This window comes from Achroia grisella, unplaced genomic scaffold, assembly GCF_030625045.1.
Source record: "Achroia grisella isolate CSIRO2021 unplaced genomic scaffold, CSIRO_AGI_Agris_v1 utg640, whole genome shotgun sequence".
Taxonomy (NCBI): domain Eukaryota; kingdom Metazoa; phylum Arthropoda; class Insecta; order Lepidoptera; family Pyralidae; genus Achroia; species Achroia grisella.
In genome coordinates this window covers 3,286,023-3,307,492 of record NW_026712977.1, presented here as the reverse complement: position 1 = coordinate 3,307,492, position 21,470 = coordinate 3,286,023, and the positions used below count along the sequence as shown (strand labels likewise).

The 21,470-nt window shown below is 31.1% G+C and overlaps 1 protein-coding gene across 1 annotated transcript; it reads right to left on the bottom strand.

Annotated features, from left to right (window-relative positions):
* Nucleotides 1–6,975: 6,975 nt before the first annotated feature.
* On the bottom strand, nt 6,976–21,359 carry LOC131849183 (protein GPR107). Its single transcript, XM_059199185.1, has 12 exons — nt 21,154–21,359; nt 15,818–15,928; nt 14,646–14,800; nt 13,963–14,093; nt 13,400–13,494; nt 12,666–12,764; nt 11,489–11,775; nt 10,852–10,969; nt 9,284–9,414; nt 8,879–9,020; nt 8,540–8,691; nt 6,976–8,231 (listed from the first exon to the last, which is right to left on the bottom strand). Exons 1-12 carry the CDS (start codon nt 21,238–21,240, stop codon nt 8,120–8,122), a joined length of 1,620 nt encoding a protein of 539 aa, XP_059055168.1. The 5' UTR covers nt 21,241–21,359; the 3' UTR covers nt 6,976–8,119.
* Between the last annotated feature and the right edge of the window lie 111 nt (nt 21,360–21,470).

Here is a 21,470-nt window from a genome sequence, read left to right as displayed (position 1 = left end):
TTACACAAAATACATTCTGAACAAAATTTATTTAAACCAGCACTCAAGTCTTGCTCTTTCTTATTGAGATAAGTCTGTGTAACGAAAGAGTGGTAGTTTAAAAAATATGACTAGTTCAAAACTGTTTATATTAAGTTCATTTGAATAAAGATTTCTATTTCAATCGAATACCGAATTAACAACAACACTTGAGGTCCTTTATTGGTTTCGGCGCGAAGTATTTATTCTTGTCCATGAGTAGGTATTAATTTTAGTGGTCTATTATTGGATATGTTACGTATCAACACTATAAAGTCAGCGCAGCGTAGGATCCCCGCTGGCCTGGATAACAAGCAATTCTCACAGAAACACGCTCCATGCTGCCCGAGGAATGCCTGGCTAACTGCCAGCACTTATCTCCTTCAGGTACCAACCGCCAATTAAAAGCATCACAAACATTATCGGTTTTGTGTTCCCCGCTTCTCACTTACTGCGGTTTTCAGATGCTGTTGTTTTGAGATGCTTATATTCTCATGTTTTCAGTCGTAGAACATTTTGAATTTAATTTAATTTAATCGTAAGGAAATCGAAAAGTATGGAAAATATCAGCTCTTAAAGCATTGTTTATTACGAAATATTAAATAATAAAATCCAGTTTCTTTTTATACAACAAATGTGGCAAACAAACCTATGTGATGGTAAACAGTTACCGTAGCCTATGCTTGAAACACAAGAGGTGTCCATTCTCGAAAAACGCCATGATGTAGTCTATAAGGAAAACCTCGGCAGGTGGTTCATTCTTACAATATATACAAAGTCACATGCGTAGTAAAATGTGACAAGGATAATAAATCTAGTAAACATTTTACTATTAAATACATATATAACATACATATACCTATATATTACATTATGAGAATGCACGAATGTAAGAGAAGACTTTGTAAAACGTCTAAAATAAAAATGGCATTATAAATAAAACGTCTAAAATTAGTAGTCACTGCTTGCAGTTGCATTGAGAATGTTTCTGTAGAAGTAGAATTAAACAGCCAGAGAGGTTGTTGTATGTTTAAATTTATACAAACAAAATATATTTATATTACTCATATTATTTACCCCACAATGACGTAAATTAATACAGAATACTATATTTAGGTACATAAGCAAGGAGTAGTTGCGAGACATATGGTAAATGGATAATCAGAGTTACTATATTTACCATATTTTCATTCATTCATAATTTAATAGTTCTTGTAGGTGGAGCTCTCGTCACCTTCCACGACCTTCTCTATCAGACTTTTTAGTTGTTAATATGACACAACTCCAAATCTTTCCTTCACTTGCATGATATAGCTGTGTCTATATTTACTTAAGCAAGGAATATTTGCGACATATACATAGCTACGTTAAATAGATTATCACAGATGTGATAATAGGCAGCTAATGGTAATAAACACATCACTTTATTTATCAATTACAATTTATTTGTACATTTTATACAACGTTAATTTGGTAAACAAAACTTATTTTTACTTTATAATCACCAATATTATTTGCTGATACATTATTGCCATTAAATCTAGTGCTGAATTGGATAACGCGGTTGCAATAATTTACGTGTTCATATCTAAATAGTAGTAAAGCAGTCGGTGCCGGATTTATAAGTATGTTTATCAACTTATTTCTTCCAAACCACATAGCGGACTGAGACGATATTCACTGTCTTTTACATATGTTTCATCATTTACACATAATATTTTTATTTTATATCATATCTATTTTCAAGTCGGAACGGATCGATCTATTTGAAATATACCTACTGAAATTGAAGAGCTGCGATTATGCATTAACTATTTCACAATTGTAGACACAAATTGACATAAAGCCCTCAAATGAAACTAGTGATCTTTATACATAATCGCAATACTTTCGATTTCAATCTGTCTAAAATACGACACAATTGCAACACACGTTACATAACTGAGCCACTGGTTTTACACGAATATTTTATTGAAAACTCACCATGGCACTTCGCCGTAGTAACGAATGTTTCTAAATTTTCTGCGTCGCTATCACTTCCACGCACTATGATTATAAGATACTTCTAACAATAAAGTTACGTTTTGAACTGTACGTTGTATAACAATTATATAAAGTATGCCTCTGAGTTTAAGATACACTAACTTCAATAAAAAATATTACGTCGATCACGCCAACATAACTTTTTTTTTATTCTAATTAACCCTGAGTGTATCTCAGTGTTTACAGCCAAATTTCTGAAACCTATTGAAGTTTACCTCAAAATCTGGTGTCCGAGGTAACCAAAATAGTAATTGAACACTACTTATATTGAATTGTACCTCAAATCGTTGCAAGGAGGCAATCATGTTGCGTTTAAAGACTAGTAAGAATATAAAATCTACAAAAAGCTTAAATAAACAATATCAATGACTTGGTTCACATTATTCTTCAGATACATACCTGTTAAATGCTAATATTCACTCAATGTCAAATAAAAACAAATCAAATATCTTTAGTGTGGATCACAACGAAACTTAATAAGAATACCTTTTATTAAACCGCTCATTTTTGAACTAAGTCATTAATATGTTCTCTTAGGCTAGAAACTTAGACATTACCCATGTTACAAAGTTGCGAGCACAAATGACAGTAAACGTGAAACATTTTCTACAATAAACGAATGTTCTTAATTATAACACCAAAAAAGATTTAAAATTTATTTACACTACAAAATTATTAAAGGCTAATAATTTCTAGTGATATGAATTAGTCAAAGAAATTAGATTTAGAAAGTAACCTCCATGGTTGAAACATTTATCCTAACTACATAAGAGACCCTCCCTGCTAAAAATCACACAAAATAAACTAATGTAATATACTTTTACGTAATGGTTAGTTCAGACCTAGTATTTTATAATTAGTAAACCATTGATTGTTATAAAGAAAATAGAAAAAAAAATAAAGAATAAAGAAAATAAAAACAAAATCAAAACTGAAAAGAAAGAACTTTATTCAAATAGATTTATGTAGTTAAAGTAAGAATATTTCCGCATATAACAGCTAACGATAATAAAACAAACAAGTATTTGGTAAATTTCTAGTAATTCTTAGCGAGGACAGGCTCACAATATCATTATACTCTATACTTACATATATCAAATAAGGCTACTCGGTCATTAATTAAAGTGTAGTCTAGTCTTTTTGTGTGGATATCACATTTATTCATCGATTACATATTTATATTTATATTGTGATTATATTATATGCGACATAAAGGCAAACTTGCATGTTGATCAACTCACATTTATAAATAGCGTTGCGCATAAATATATATTCATGATTTACTCTTCTCTAATATTATAAGAATACTCAACTTTATGTTATTATTAACTCTTTATTAATGGTGTTATGAAACGTTTACCACAATGAAAACAATATAATAATATAGCAGTCTTCAGTACGTTTATGGATAGCCGTTGCCTATGATCGTCTTGCCGTTTTAGAATTAAAAGAACTTTCTAGAATGTGTCAGATAGGCAAACATGTAAGACTTCCGTTTATACCTTTGAGGTTCGGAAACCAAAAAAATATATTCTCCTATAAAGTATATGGGAGTAATTTTTTTTTATATAATAAATACTATTCACTTATAATCTATAAACACTATAGCATTCTTTTATTCATTGTTATACATATATTTCTTAGTAATTAGACATATTTAGAAATTATTAAACTATTATATTTATGTTAGAATATCTAACTATATCTTAACAACAGTCCAGAGCGAGCAAATGAACACAAACAAAATATATCAAACACCTCAATTCTTATCCGCTTTGTTTATATTGCTTTTGTTTGAAATATTACAAGTAATTAATAATAAGCAAAAAGTGATAGTTACACCTATGTCTGGACTGGCAACACTTGTTTAAATTTATTTATTCATTACAACAATTATAAATTTATCACAATATAAAAATATCAGACTAATATATACTATTATTAATGTATTACGTTTCTTTTTTTTCGATCTAACTTCTCAATATGAATGTGACAAAATACTGTAAATGTTAAAACAAATGATTTCTTAGAGATTTTATATTACCGCCTTATATTTACAACACAATGAATGTACCATTTATATTTACTTTATTAAATCACGCAATGCGTGAGAATTCAATCGATTTAAGATAGATGAATACTAGTCGATCGATTATAAAATCTAGTTACATCTAGTACATTGATACAAATTCAATTTGGCGGTTTTGCTTGTCTAATTGAGCAATATATTTAGGTGTGTCTGGTCTATGCAGTTCCAGGTTATCTGAAACTTACAAAATGGAAACAGAAAACAGGCCTGACTCTAACCCGATCGAAGGGAGGTCAAAGGCATTTAAAAATATGATACTTATTATTAACAATTCTCTATATATAACTATTTATATTATATTTACATTCTTTTGGATACAATATTAAAATGGCGGCAAATAACTTCAGCTAACAATTTACCATAACGCAAACTTGTTCGAATTTTTCTTTACGTTTGTTGCCGTGAACTTAAAAGTACCGTAAAAAAAGGAATAGGTGGAAATAATTTTTTTTTCTAGTTTTTATTCACTGTATATAAATGGAAATCCAGTAATTGCGTTAAATATTAGTAGAATGTATGAGGCAAAAGGTAGACACTTTGGGCGGGGCACAGGGGGTTTAAATATGTTATATACAAAGGTAAATAATACGACATATAGCTCTCTGCCCGAGGGTAAGCAGTCACTGAAGACCACGACATCTTGCGACACCAAGGCATTTTATAGGAATTGAAAATTACAACAATTTGTATTATTATAGCCAGAAAACACCCTTGGAATTGGGGAACATTACGCAAACACAGAAATAAGTGATAAAGATGCAGGCAAATTTATACAGCATCCGTTAAACTGTCATTTGTAAATAAAAATATTAAAGAATGCAAAGTACCTTAATACATTGGAATTTGGTAACGAAGAAAAGATACCAAGGTGTCACAAGATGACGTATTAATTGTCCTGTTTATATAATGTAGGCGATGATTACCAGTTACCATCAGGTGGGCCGTATGCTTATATGCCATTAACTTACTTTAAAAATACACTAATATATTACAATAATAATTCCCGACTACTCAAAAGTATCATTGCAATAAGTACTTTTAACAGGTTTAGTTGTTTCGTATATATAAACCAGGAGTAAACTGGTTACAATATTGGTAAACTCAATAAATGACGTAAACATGTAACTAATAAGTAATGTAACTTAGAACTTGGACTAAATTTATGAGAACATAAATATATGCAGAGCATTCTGTGTCGATCAAAAAGAACTGATTAAATAAGACTCAATCATTCAAAATAGGAATAGATTCCTATCAAAGGTCACCGAAATTCAATTAAATATATATTTAACTAGTGAAATATTTACTATGACATCTATATTTTAATGTTTACTTATTGGCTTATAAGAAATGCATTGTTTTGGTAAACGATTAAATACAGTAATACATTTGCGGGCAAGTGATATAATTTCTTTTTACTACTCACAGTCCATATCAAATTGGTCCAATACTACACCCGACTGTTTTAATGAATAATTTTTCTATGCACGTAATAAGTAACTACATCCTTTTATATTAAATCTAATATATATAAGGCTTTTAGGCTAACTATTTATATACATGTTATTCGACTGCTATCTTAGTTCTATAATACAATACAAATATATAGATCATGGATTTTATTATAACTGTAAAAACCATGCAATTACTACGCTCGAATATGTAGAATGACACTTATGCGATATCACTATTTAAACTTAATACACTTAGAAAAGATATATCAGTAATGGGTGCCGTATGACCCTTTGTAAGTAATGTACCCTGTCAGGTATATATTAATTGAAGAATGATTTTCAAAAATTTCAAAATTACAACATTCAGTGATCATAAATTTTAATTTATACGTAAATTGAGGTATTATTTACTAACGTAGCAGAAAACGTTCGCTGTTATAATGATAATTTATATTATAGGTAAAAATACGATACATACCTACAATATTGTGATGTAATAGTATAAATACTATACAGTTACAGTCAACCCTCCTATAACGCGGTACTCTCAGAACGCGGTTTCCATATAACGCGGAGCTGAAATTGCGACAGCCCTCCTATAACGCGGTACTCTTACAGCGCGGTTTCCGTTCAACAACGTCCCATCAGTTCTTTCCGTGCACCCAATGAATGGTTTTAACTGGATATGTTTATATCAGCGTGGTTCACGGGTGGGTGGTTCTCCTCATGCGCTATCTTCCACTTCTATTAACTAAATAGTTTCGCATCGACAGCGTGCCATGCTTGTGTGTGTCTAACGAAACTGTAACATGAAAGATATATATGTGATCTTTTGACTACATTGTCGCGTGACCTATAGAAAAACTACGTTCTGCTTATGTCTTAGCCGCTTAAAACCAATGTGAAGATCAACCAAGTGAGGAAGATATTTTGCCCATTAAAAGAAGGCGAGTTAGGCGACTCATATCTGACAGTGAGGATGAGTGTTGAAAGATTACATCATTTTACAAAAGTCTTTCTTTTGTTTTTGTTGGAAAACAGTTTTTTAGTTTAGTTTTTGTTTCATTTTTTTCATCATTTCCTTATTTTTATTGAATTGAAGAGTTCATACTCTTCAATTCAATAAAAATAATTTATAATTTATCTTGTCTTTTGTATTTATTGGTCTCCATATAACGCGGTACGAATGATGTGATTTGTACTTATTCCGAGTCTCTTATAGCGCGGTTTCCATACAACGCGGTAGACGGTTTCCATAGAACGCGCTACGAATTAGCCTGGTTTGTATGGTTAAATCCGAGTTTCTTATAGCGCGGTTTCCATACAACGCGGTACGCACTCACCGCGTTATAGGAGGGTTGACTGTATAACAATTGAAGGAAGTAAAATCTAAGGTACTTTTTTATATAAGACACAAGGTATGTATGGATAGAAGCATTGTTTTCTCTGACGTGTTAGTATATAATATATCAATGCTATAACAATATATTATAGATTATTATATAACTATATTGCTTATAAGTGGCCCTTCACAATACCTTGGCATGCGTCGAAAGTATGCGCCGCTATAAATACATATATTGTTAAACTTAATGTTCTATAATTTTTATAGTAAAAGTTAATTTGCTAATCACCTTAACAATTAATCACAAATTCAATGTGGTCAACAGAATAAACTACTTATGTATACAAGGTTCGTATTGTTTGCCTTTAAATACACCGATTAACGGCCGAGAGAAGTTCCAAAAATTGCCGCTAATGAATATTCAGTTAATTATCATTAAATCCGTTAATAAGACATTCCTTCCGGAGTTTGCAATTTAATCATTCAACAGCAACAGTCAGCATATGATTCATGCTATAGACAGCAATTCGATATAGTAAGTAGTATAAATTATTCGAAAACACCATAAGAATTTTAAGTTTCATTTTTCCGAAAATTACATAATTATTAGGAAAAATATTAAAATAGATAATTTGTTAGTTTTCAGTCAAAAAAATAAGTAAAATAGTTCAACATCTTTCCAAATATGGTCACTTCTATACTCTTTATTACATAAGGAGCAAGTTTCAAGTATTTTAAGAATACTTCTGCTATTAATTTCCTATTGGTCTATTGTTCATTACTAGGAAGTGTGCACTCCAATGTATTGTACATTATTAAAATAACAATGTAGTAGATAGATAATTTTAAGTCAGCGCATTTCACACCATAAATCGCTAAAATCATTGGTTACACCGGCGCCATTCTAAAGGTATTTGTAACTCGTTTTCAGCTTACAGCTGGAGACTTTTTCTATTTTTTCACATATTTTTGTACAGTTCTTCATAACATTCAATACTTATTATGCTCAGTAAATAAAAATTATAATTATCATTGTTTTCATTAGCTGGCGTAACAGCAATAAGAACCTTGCACTTCACTATACTTAAATCTAAAGTATTGCTATACTGGATTCGAACACTAATGTTAGTATTTAAAAAAAACCTAGATAATAATTTCCTAAAATATTAACTAGTCTGAAATATAGTTAGTCTCTTGCATCAGTGGTTGCATGTCTTCGCGTTTCTTCTCACTTCTGTTGGATATCCTTGTGACGCCTTCCAATACTGCGATATCCGTTAATCTGTAGGAGACATAGATTCTTTTCAATATGTAACAAAAGACAGTATTCCTAAAAATTCTATTTATAATGATAATTATAACCCTAGAACCCTGTAAATTACACAGCGTCATGTGGTACCAAACTAAGCAGAGATTGTGTTACGGATACTAGATCATTGACAGACATACTTAAATACATACATAATATACATTAAAATCAACCAGAGCAGTATCAACCATCATACTCATGAATATAAACGTCGGTTCGGAGAGTAATCAAACCTAGAACCATTTTGTACATAAACTAAGAATATTTAAACGGATACTAACACTTGTGGCTCCACCTCGTCGATGTTGTTTGGTGTGAAGTATGGATTGGCAGCAGCAGGCCTGAACTTGTAGCCAGTCATAGCGAAGAAAAGGAAGGTCGCCATCTCGCGGAACATCTCGTCAATCCACGAATATTGGAATGGAACTGTCGTCTGTAAACAACACCATAATAATATTAACAAACATAATATTGCTTTGCTGTATATAAAAGAGCTACCTACGTGTTATGGTAGCTAGTTACTAGTACTTCAAACCTACTGAAAGACTTTAGATTGACATTGAGCAGCTAAAGGCCAACTCCTGCTAATTGTAACAACATAGTGAGTATAGTAAACCAACCTTTAACAAATAAACAATTATCCTGGTGAAGTATATATAACACAAGACCATTATGTAAAAATGTCTGAAAAGTTTCAATTTGCGTAAATTGATGGCCGCCTTGCCGTCAGTGCTTGATGCGTCTTGTAGATGACGTATGGACCTGCATTTAAAATATTATTAACGTTATTGGAAATAAGCATGAATAACTTTTGTTTCAGAAAAGTTAAGAAACTAAGGTGTAACAAACTAACATGTATAAAAAGAAGCTCAATTCCTTATACATCACATTTAGTTACACTTAGTTGTCTCTATCTACCCCATAAGGCTTGAAGATAGACATACTTATTGTAAGAATGGTTACATAAAATTTTAACACTATTATAAGAATCTTAAGGCTTTGGAAATAAAGTATAATACACTAACCAGACAACTGGGAACATAATGGCACCGCAACAGAGTAGATCGACTAATATGAATATATCGCGCCATGCGTTGTGCTCCAATGCGCCCTCTTCACTCTCCGCTATTATTATCTCGGCAACATTTGCAACCACCTACAAAACATAAAGTTACAAATATTAAAATCAACCAAGTCAAATCAAACCAATAATCATTTATTCATATAGGACATTGTAGCCGCTTATGAAGTTCTTTGTATTAATATTTCTTTCTGTAGCTTCCAGTTCAGTACACAAATCCAATTCAAAACTGATTACAAACTCAGCTGAATTCCTTTTTTTAAAAAGCCAGTTTATTCAATTGTATACTTATATAGGTGTCTAAGTCAATAGGAGGCAGAAATAATCATCTTTGAAAAAATAAATATCATAGATATTAAAATGAATCACATCACTAAATTGAAATTGATTCATAAATGTAATAATTCTAATGCCTGATTCCAAAACCCCTTCTTTTCTTCTTTCTTTCAAATGTAAACAATGAAGACAAATTTTACTTGAACCAATAGTCAATACAATATAATAAATAAATAATGATATTGTGGAGCAAAAATTGCGGATCAACGAGATGTAGCCTTCAAAGATAATTGATTGTACGATTATACAGTCTGCTACATTTTGTTGCCACGACTATGACCTCGGCTGAAACGGATAAAAATATTTATGTATTATTTATGAAACATTATCATACACATTTTTAATATGGAGACAAAACTTTGTGGTTGTATTAGTGCTATGGAAAAATTTTGCACTCAGAATCTCTATGTATCTCTATTTCTTAATAATAATGACCCTGAACAATTTACACAGCGCCATCTGGTCCCAAGCTATGCAAAGCTTGCGTTATGGGTACTAGACAACTGATATAAACTGATAATACTGAGGTATATTTATGTTGTAAATAAATACATAGTAAATTAATAATTAAAGAAAGACCCAGACCTATACAAACAATAATACTCATGAATACAAATGTTTATACAGTGCGAGGAATCGAACCCCCAACCATAGGAAGTAAAGCGGTATTCTAAACTGCTAGACCTCCGATTTTATAGCGGCGGAGGCAATTTTTATGTATTTAATTTCACATTTTTAAATAGTATCGAACCTCTAGAATGCAAAAAATACATATTGTATATGTCTTCCAATGGGAAGAAATATAGATTATATTGTTTGTTTAGAAAATAAAGCAAAACCTTATTTTCATATTACCATCTCTTCATAATTATCGATTATACAATTAGAATATAAAAAATATTAGTTTGTTTTCAAACAGTAAAAAATAGTCTGACTGCCTAATAATCCATCGTTCACGAAAAGGACAATGCGGTACCAGATGAGTTTCAGTCCAAACTCAGATTGAGGAATTCTAAAGTTTATTTAGAAAATAAAGCATGGGGTGTCTCAAGAAGGATGTAATAAGTCCCTCAAGAGAAGCTAGCATTTGCTGATGATGGTCCTTATGCTTAATTAACCACTGTGGTATAAAAAAGTACATGACAGTTGAAAGGACTTCTGTATTAACAATGTTACCTGTAATGGTATGACAATCATAAAAAGCTTCTTGTCTCTATCTGCGAGAATATGTTTTATGAAGTTCCACCCGGTGCCGACAAGGACAATCGTGACAAATAGTACTGCTCCTTTCAGCCTAAAATTAATTTAAGAAATGTTATAATTAATAAGTTTTTATACAATAACTATTAATTACAAGTACGTTTGTTTTTAGTTTGAGATAAAATATGTCATACGGGTACTATGATTAACGTAATGATAGACAATCTACCTTTACGTTAAATTTCATCAGAATCCATTGAGCGGTTTAGCCGAAAAAGTTATCTATTTGTAATGTTTATACAAAAAAATTTAAATTTTATAAATAACCACATTTATGACTCTAAAAGTTACATTAATAAAATTATTTATTTTATTTTATTTTCAACATATTACGAACATGGTATACATTACAGATAGTTATAAAAAATAAATAAATAATAGATAGTTGCAAAAACATTCGTGACAAAGTTAAAAGGAATATATAAATTTAAAGTCTCCGTCAATGTTTATTTCATACGCCATTATACAGTCCAAACATGCTCCAGTAAAAATTCGAACCTACATATATGAATAAATAAAATTGAATTTTCAATACCATTAACATTGAACTTACAAATGCGTGATGTAATAGAGTATGGCCCAAGCCGTCACATGTTCTCCTCTAGTTTGTATAAAATGATAGTTTATCCCGTGGAACGCCAGCGATAAAGCTTTCAAGTACACAAGCACACACATGATAATATGTATTCTGTACACAGAGTGGCGACTGGTCTTCAATAGGTACGTCCAAAAGATAGCGCTTAGGAAGAATATCATTGACATCACACTGTACAGAGTAGGCAGTGGCATCTCACCGGCTGATAGATAATTGTCTCTGTAATTGCTCTCGTAAATTTCTATCTGAAATATTATTACACTTTATTGTACAGACTGTTTTTTTTTTGTAACTAAAATGGCGAACATACTGTATATACATGAACGGCATCACAAACGCGTGAGGTACCCATGAGCTGCCATTATTATTGAATAAGATATCATGTCCCAATACTTTGTTTTAATTTTACTATCATATCTCAAGTTTTGACAGCTAACAAAGCAAGTTATTGCATTTTTTTGTGTAACTGAAATGGGAAACGTGCTGTATATACACGGCATCACAAACGTATGTAGTATTCCTGCGCTACCACTCTTTATTGGATAATTTTACTACCATCCAAAGGTGAGACCTTTTAACAGCTAACAAAGCAAGTTTTTGCACATTTTTTTTTGTGTAATTGGAATACAAAACATGCTGTATTTACATAACTAGCTATATACATGAACGACGAACGAACGAATATATATCTCAGTACTTTGTAATTTTACTACCTTGTCTCACTTTCCAAGTAAAACAAAACTAACAAAGCAAACTGCTTTATTTATTTACGTCTTTTGTTTAGCACTACCTACAAGCTACTTACCATATTTTATATTTTTTTCGAATAAAAATCATCATCCACCTGTTGGAAAATGCCAACTGTTGTAAACACTGCTAAGAATAATATTCCTTCCACATATCTTACTTTGTCATTTCTATGTACTATGGTGTCTGCTATTGTAACTTTACTGCATGGATTTTATAAAATACTTTCGTTTGCCTAATTTCCTGTAATTTTTAGTCGGTAGGAACGAAACAGGCGTACTGTGATCTTAAATAATATGAGAATAGACATAGAAAATATCATTTCAATACAACACAAATGGTGTTGAAGTATTTCTAAGTGTTTATAGTGAGTACCGTGATCACTTACCATCATATTCATAAGCGGTGGATTAACATAGCGAGGACAGTTGTGGAAATAAAGGTTGTATAATCCTTCCTCCTTGTTCGAAGCCACATACATCGCGAACTGTGCATGCGGCAATGTATAAATTTTACGTTAATAAAGGAATTTCATGTCTTTGTAGCACTAAAATATAAAAACTAAACCAAAAAACTGTTTAATGCATCTAAATATGTTTTTATTAAGGTACTGCGATAGTCCATTCATCATTTATAACTAACAGAGCAAACTGTGACTGTAACAGCAACAGCGGTTCTATAGATCAATTGTCACAAAACCAAATTTTTGTATATAATGAACTTACACTACACATTGACAGTATAAAATTCCAAAAAATAATAAGTAGATGAAAATCACTATCATAATGTGTATGTACTTTTAATTTAATGTAGAAATTAATATAAATTTAGTAAAAGCATATATGTATATAAGACACTAAGGAAAACAAAATGATAGGTAGGTACGGTAGATATACATTATATATTTTATAGCTAATTGACAAGTAGATGGCAGTATATACATGTTACGTGATAGCAGTCTATTTCCAGCAATATACTAAAGTACTTGACCACTTAACTCCAACATTACAATGTCAACCATTCAAATGGAAACGTAACAAAATAAACTATGTAAATAAATATAAATATAGGTACTTCCGCATCATAATAATTTCTGCATTAAATATAATATTTCATACTTACACTTGTATTGTAATAATCAAATCCACCCCGACTTTCTTTGGTAATAGGCAGCAGCGTATGTGAACACTGGGTTCCGAACATTTCATTACTATCATCTGAAAAATGGCATAAAAAGCTATCATCAATGAGCATACATAATACAGTACATAATACAGTCTGTCTGTATATAAGTAGCGAAGGAATTAATTACAAGAAATTATGCTTCATGCATAATTTCTTGTAATTAATTAGAGACCGAGACATCGCATATGCTATCTCGTTCTATTCCATCCGTGCAATTAATTTGTTGATAATAAATACATCATTATGGAAAATTTACAATCCATAAATTAATTTACACTAAATCTTACGAATATTATAAACGCGTAAGTTTGTGAGTTTTAAAGGATAGACGTATAGATATTTGCTACTCGTTCACGTTCACTACTGAATTGATGGGAATGAAACTTTACAATAATATAGCTTAATCATCAGAATAACACTTAGGCTATAAATTTTTCTTTGCTGACACTGAAAATGCAGAATAGTTATTACAGAGTTCCGATCACAGAAAATTATCTCACCTTCTACTTGTCTCTTTTTCCTATTTACGAACATAAACTGCGACTGCCTCTTTGTTCTGTCTGTTGGTATCATTGACCTATTTTGATATAGGTTTAGGGCTTTCACCTCGCCTTTACAAGTAATATTTAATCTAAAAGAAAGAGCTCAAATTAATATTATTACAAATACTCATTCATATGTACGACCCAGACATTAGCGATAATTGGGACGACCTCTACTCGAGATGCTCCTGTAATGTCGAAGATTCTTTGAATTCTGTTTAGTTGGTAATTATTATACATACATAATACTTATAGACTATAGTCTAGTATAATAGTGTCTAAAAGTTACTAGTTTAAGAAAAAATCTATTTAAGCGATTCAGTATTCTGAATCTGTATCACTAAATATATTATTAACTTTTTAAGTTATTTAAAGTTAGTTCCGTGTCTGTTAAGAATCTATAGAAGTTTAGTATGTAAGCATTATATCTATTGATCTTACTGATTAGACCTCTAAAAACTTGATAATGATTACAGACTAAACCCGTCAACAGACACTTGAAGTTACAGCTTAACAAAAAATCTATTTGGTGATTCAGTGAAACTGTTTGTAAACTTTATATAATTTCTTGTACAATTTATAATTTCTAACAAACATTGACCATTTACTTATTTCTTAAAATGTTTAAAATAATGATATACCTTAAATTATTGAAATCCATTTTCAATAAGACAATAGCAGGATGCTGTGGCGAGACACCGGTCTTTTCGATCTCCTTCAGAAAACATGTGTCTAGATGTGGATCCATATATGGACTTATAGCATCATTCAGTGTGCGATCCAGTGTAAATCCATACTGTAATAAAATTGTAAATGAGACAGTTGAATAAAAAAAAAATCAGATTATTGTATTATGTATATGTATGTTATATGTATTATGTAGCACCTTGAGAAGCTGCTCACTGCTACTAGTCTGTTTAAATATTTTTTTAAAGGTTTTGCACATTATGCTAAAATTCATACAAAATTACTATATAAATAAATCCGTTATTTATATAGAAAATACTAATACAATTATTAAGTAAACTAAAATGTACATAATTTTTCAACTTATTATAATTTGTTTAATAAACGAGATACGAGACGATATTACCAATTCGACTTAACGACAAAACGGAACAAGCAAGAACACCGCCGGCAGGGGATTTACAAGTCGACAGAGTGTATACTCTGTGTCGAGCTGGAGAAAATATTTCGAAACAAATTAAAAAAGTAAAATATAATTAGCTATCAATACTATCAACCTGGCGACCCCGTAGTTTTATCAGACGAGTCAGAATACCGCAGTAATTGAACAGGCGAGTTCAGTGGCGTATACACTCCAATGAACTCGCTTGTTAAACTGCCGAAATGTTTGTGTTGCACGGTAGTTTTACCTCGAGTTATAAAAAAATGGTTGAATCAATATTCATACTGCACTACATGTTCATTCGTAATGCACACTTAATGACATTAAATAAGGGTCAATATAACTTGTTATCATGAATAAATAACGATACCATAGAAACGACGATAACAACTATGTAACAAGAATATTTAATTTCTTGTTACATAGTTGCAATCTTAGGCATAATTTATATATATCATTCTTTACTTTCTTCAGTGTATGATATTGTAATGGTGCCTGCACTAAGGGTATCGAGACACCAATGAAATATGATTAGATAAGGATAAGGCCAGGCCAGGTAACATATCATGACGATTTCACGGGGAATTTATAACTATGGTTTCCAAAGAGAACCGCGTGTAGGTCCTGACAAGGTTTACCGATTAGCCAATAATATCAATTAATAACAAGAAAATAAACAATTACCTCGCTAGTTACAGGGCCGGAGGGTAGCTTAAAGTTGATCATCCGCACATCCAGAATCCCTCCGCTGAAGAAACCGAATGTAGTGAGATCCACATAATGTCGTTCATCATCCTGTAAACACAATTACATTTAGTAGGTGATACGTTATTGTGGCAATGGACAGAGTTCAGCCTGATGGTGAGTGAACACCGTAGTCTATAAATGTTTCTATACCAAAGGAATTATTATTTAGTAATCAATCCCTTACGAATCCTTGTTTATAAGATCTTTTTTATTAATGTGAATGGAATGTGCACGCTTTCTTTCTGGCAGGATACCAGTTCAGGAAGATAAAGTCAGACCAGTTATCTTATTGTATTATATGAATTAACCACGATAGTATTTTATAATTGTTTCTATACCAAAGGAATTATAATTTAGTAAGTAATCCATTACAAATTCTTGTTATAAGATCTTTTTCATGGATGTGAATGGAATGAGCACCCTTTCTTTTTAGCAGGATACCAGTGTAATGTGGCCAGTTCACCAGAAATTAACCACGATAGTGTTCAGATGGCCCCACGTCAAGGTCGACATTAAGTGTTACGTAAATTACATTACTTGAATGCCCCATTGTAAGTAATATATTCAATTACTAACACCCCATCGCCTCAAACTCACACATTTTAAAATTGTAAATGAGTTGTAATGATATTAGTAGATTAATGTTTACATTGTATTAAAATGCTGAGGCCTAAAAAAATACGAGATAAGCCGGAGAGGTCTACACTGTCATATTATTTATCTAGTGATTTGACGGCCGGTGTGTTTGTATCGGTCTGAATATGTATGTATTTACAAAAAAAAGGTATCAATGTATATATACATATCAGTAGTCTAGGACCCATAACATAAGCTCTGCTTAACTCGGGACTAGATGGCGCTGTGTAAATTGTCCTAGAATATTATTATTTTTATTATAATGATGTGGTAGTAAAATTATTTTTTCTATATATCCTCATTGCAAATTTCATTTCATCATCTTTTAATTCTCATTTAAAATACATGTATCAACTCCTGGACGTGGTAAGAGACGACTAGAACTAGAACAATTCAAACCACATCGATATAAAAGCATAATACTAGTAGGCTAACATCCCCCTCTTATGGGAAGAGTCCCACGTCCTGTGGAAAATTAATAGGTTATTATATGACGTGGAAGTAGCAATTTATGCTTGTTGGTGCAGTGTGTATAGTATAATAGGCAGTGCCATGCAACAAGGTCAATATCAATGCAATCCTAACGAGCGGAAGCACATAAGGAGTGCCAATTACCAATGAACGGGAGCGTATAATTTGTAATGACAATGTTGATGCATACAAGGGTATGTTACTACTTTCCGCGTATGCCTACCGGAGAATAGTACAAACAGCGTGAACTCTAAACTATAGATAGGTCTTACACCATCTAGTATTATATCAAGAGTTTCAAATACTCGACTTTGGGGGGAAGGGGATTGTTAGTAATGGAGACTAGTGTGCCCATTGCTAGCAATTTAATTCCTGGTTATTTAATCACGATGGGCAAACTGACCTGATCTCATGCTTATTTTATCATCCTACACTTGAGCTCCGCCAGCGTAAACCGTTAGCGCAGGCAGATTAGTCTACTTTGCATTAAGTTTGAAACATTAACAATTTAAACACTTTAAGAATTCATTACTTATTTAAATTATATATATATGTATATACATGGTAAGTAACGGTAAATGCTAAAAGCCAGTTATACTGTCACTGGCTTTTTAGCCTTTATCGCTCCTACTTCGTGAAACTGAATAAATTTCCGAAATAAGTGAAGCGGAATATTGAAAATAATATTGTTTTCTAATATTATGTACATACTATACTGTATCATAACATTTCTTTAACATTCACTGTAGTTTTAGTTTCCGTACAATATAGTTATACAAAAAGACTAAATATGGTCGTTACATTACCTTATATACTGTCCTTATTGATGACATTCAATCAACAACAATAAATAAGACATCTATACAACGCCATCTATTATTGTATTATTAAATTAATTCATACAATACTAGAGTAACTATAGTATATGGCGTACTATATTAATAGTTTAAGCCCGTATGTATCAACCGATTACGACCAATTGAACTCCTATATATAAATACATTTACTTCTTTTGCAGTTTCAAATCGCGGCCGAAGTATAAAGCTCTATGAATATACCTAGTTAAACGATGAGCAATTACACATAATAGAAGAGAAACATAAAAAGGAAAAAATTATAAGTTCGGATGGTCGTGATAATATTCGTCCGATTTTGTAAAATTCTTTATCTGAATTACTTTTTTTGGGAAGGATATAGGATATATAACAGCACGCAAGCAACAATATATACATATAATGGAGGAAATGTAACGCAAGCGAAGTTGCGCTCAGCTAGTTACTTTTAAAATATTAATTTATTTTAAATTCAAAGAATTCTTTTTAATAAATTCTTAATAATTCTTAATGATACAACCTTTGCATTTAATATGTACCACTAGTACATATAAAATTAATGATAAATGAATGGGAACAAAACTACATTCAAAATATATAATGCACAAGAAAATTACCTAGACAATCTGGATTGCTGACATCCAGATTTGCGTGATTCACATAAATTATTATAAGATTTAAATAATAAGGTGTTCGCAAGCAGTATATTGTAATATTTTATATTTTTAAGCATAAACAATTTAAAAAAATATGTCTTTATTGAAACAATGAATTATATTTATTTCAGTATGAGGTATTAGGTACATTTTTTTTGTTCTCTGTATATCCACAATCAGTATGTTGACAAAAATGGATTGATTGGTAGATGACAATGAGAGTCTGCAGTTCATTGAGTGTATGACTTCTTATTTAATGAGGCCTTAAAAGAAATAAGAACTGGAGTGTTATTTATCCAACTCCAGTATTACATTCTTTGCATCTGTACAAATACATAAAATAATTACAAAACTCTTCTATTATTTACCTGTTCCATACAGGAAATGCAAAGAATCAAATTAATTGTTTTAGATTTAAATGCACGAGAACCCATTTGTAGCATCAATTTACTATGATGAAGACATTAATCAACATTCATAAATATGTCTGTCCTTGTTTAGTATGTATCTGACCTGGTCAATTAATGTAAATAGGCATCATGGAGTTAATATATACAATAGACAATATTAGTAAATAGTTATATCACTTTTTTGCAATTAAGTTGTTGTTGCCTCTATGATAGAATTAATATTGCTTATATGACAATTGTTATGACAGTCAAGAAGATCAAATGGCAATTTACAGGAATATAACCAATAAGAGATAGATTCCAATATATTTTATTATTTTGAAATAATAAGATATTCTATTATTTATTTTAGAATTGCCTATCTCATGTGACAACAGCTTTGATATTGTGGACATCCAAAATGTCCAAAAACAAAAGTGACATATGTTGAGAAAGTAAGAGAAAAGAAGATGGTCAATTCCTTAGGTATAAAGGTATGCTTAAAAGCATGTGGTATATTGTAACATTGATTCCCCAAACTAGGAGAGATTGAGTTGATTGCAGTTAATCAGACTGATTGGCTGATTTGAGAGCTCTAGTTAAAACTAGAGTACAAAATTATTGGTCTCCTCATTGTCATCAGCTAGATACGAGATGGGATGTAATAAAGGTCCCTCCACCTGGGGTCTTAAATTATGTTTATAAAAATAATATAACATGGCCAAAATGTGCAGTAACTTTTTTTTATAAATTAGCTAGGATATGCACATAAGGGGCAAATGAAAGGCGAAATGCCTAGGACATTACATTGGAATATGAATATTATTACATAGAGAAGATTTCACCTATCATTATTTAAGATGCCTTCTCTATCAATACAACATTATCATTACAATCATAACAGTCCCCACCAGACAGTATTAATGGGACACCATTAAAACTGTCTGGTGGGAACCATTATGATTGGTCGGCAGACCATCCATCATTCATCTGCATAATAAAGAGCACATTGTTATGAAGTCAGATTAAAGCTTTACAATGTTCCAGAGAATGAACCCATTTTTATATACTAGTCTTAGCATTTAATAAATTATTGCTAAGTATATAGTAAACACTTCAACAATTCAAAATAAATGAAATAAAATGAAATTTGATAACACTAAAATGAAATTATTATTCAAATAAATTAAAGTATTTGCTACACAGAATTATATGGAACAGAGGCATCTCAGTTCTCCTGAAAGACAATGAATAATAGGAATTAAATGGGGATGTGACACCATTACTGTTTATGTGTATAGGCAAGTTACCATTTACCATTAGGAAGGCTGTCAGCTTGTTTGCCAATTCTATCACATAAAGGAAACTAAAATAATGAAACATAAATAGCAACAGTGAGTAAAAAAATATAATAGATCATAATATGGTATATATGGAATAAAATAAATTACTGATTTAGGCTGATTGCTGAAAATGAAGTCTAACTTACTTAGTAATAAATGAATTGAAATAATGCTCATAAATATTTTATGAAAGTCTTAACATACGCTATACATTGAATTTACAAGAGAAAACATACCACTGTCAGGTCTGGCTAACTCTATTTTTACATGAAATAAGCCAAGAGTGTATAAAAATTGAAGTATACAGTTATATCTAAAACTAAAGCATAAGATATGATCAGTAACATCATAGACTGTGTCTGCTGCGGACCTACCAGATCTGAAACTGTACTGTCCAATTGATAAGACTTTCTACTATTCAAGGAAGTCTATCAGCCAACTTCCCAAAGATCTTAGATAGGGCTGGTAAAATTGCAATTGGTTGAACATTACCAGGTTGGTAATTAGCCACTCTCCAGCCTTGTAGATAGGGTGAATGATAGCTCTCTTAAACATTGAGGGATATATACCACTGTACATACTTACAGTGTAATTGAAAAATATATATCAAAGGTAAAAAAACATACTAAAGAATATATTTTAATTGCATCTTTTTCAGTGACTCAAATTGAAATGTTGAGGAAATTAATTAAATTCATTCATTTCATTAATTACGGTATTTATAACTAAATGATATAATACTTTCAGAGAAGCCTGTAGTATAATATAAAATGCATTAAAATTAACAATATGTTAGCACTAAGTAATATAGAATATGATTGAAATTAGTGCAGTACCAAAAAATTATATATAAAACATTAAACAAAGTATGTTTAAGTGAATAGCACAATAAAAAGACAAACTTATTATTTATTAACAATTAAGCAGTAGAACGCAATTTCTTACCGTAAGCGGCAGTTTGTGAATTCTGCATGATACTGTTGCAATCGTCAATAGAATGACTAATGTAGCTTTTTTCACTATATAAATCATATTTCATGACTATAATTATGAAAAAAATATAATATTTCAGTGTAGTGTGCAAGTTGTAATTACAAAAGAATAATGCAACTGCAGGCAATTGTGCACTAAAGAATAATGAAGATATCACACCACAGACTATTTAGAAGAAAACTACGGATAGCGCACTTGATACGTCACAGGAAAACAGCACATTAAACTATAGATCTGAAAATACAGAGATTAGGTAGATACTGTCAAAC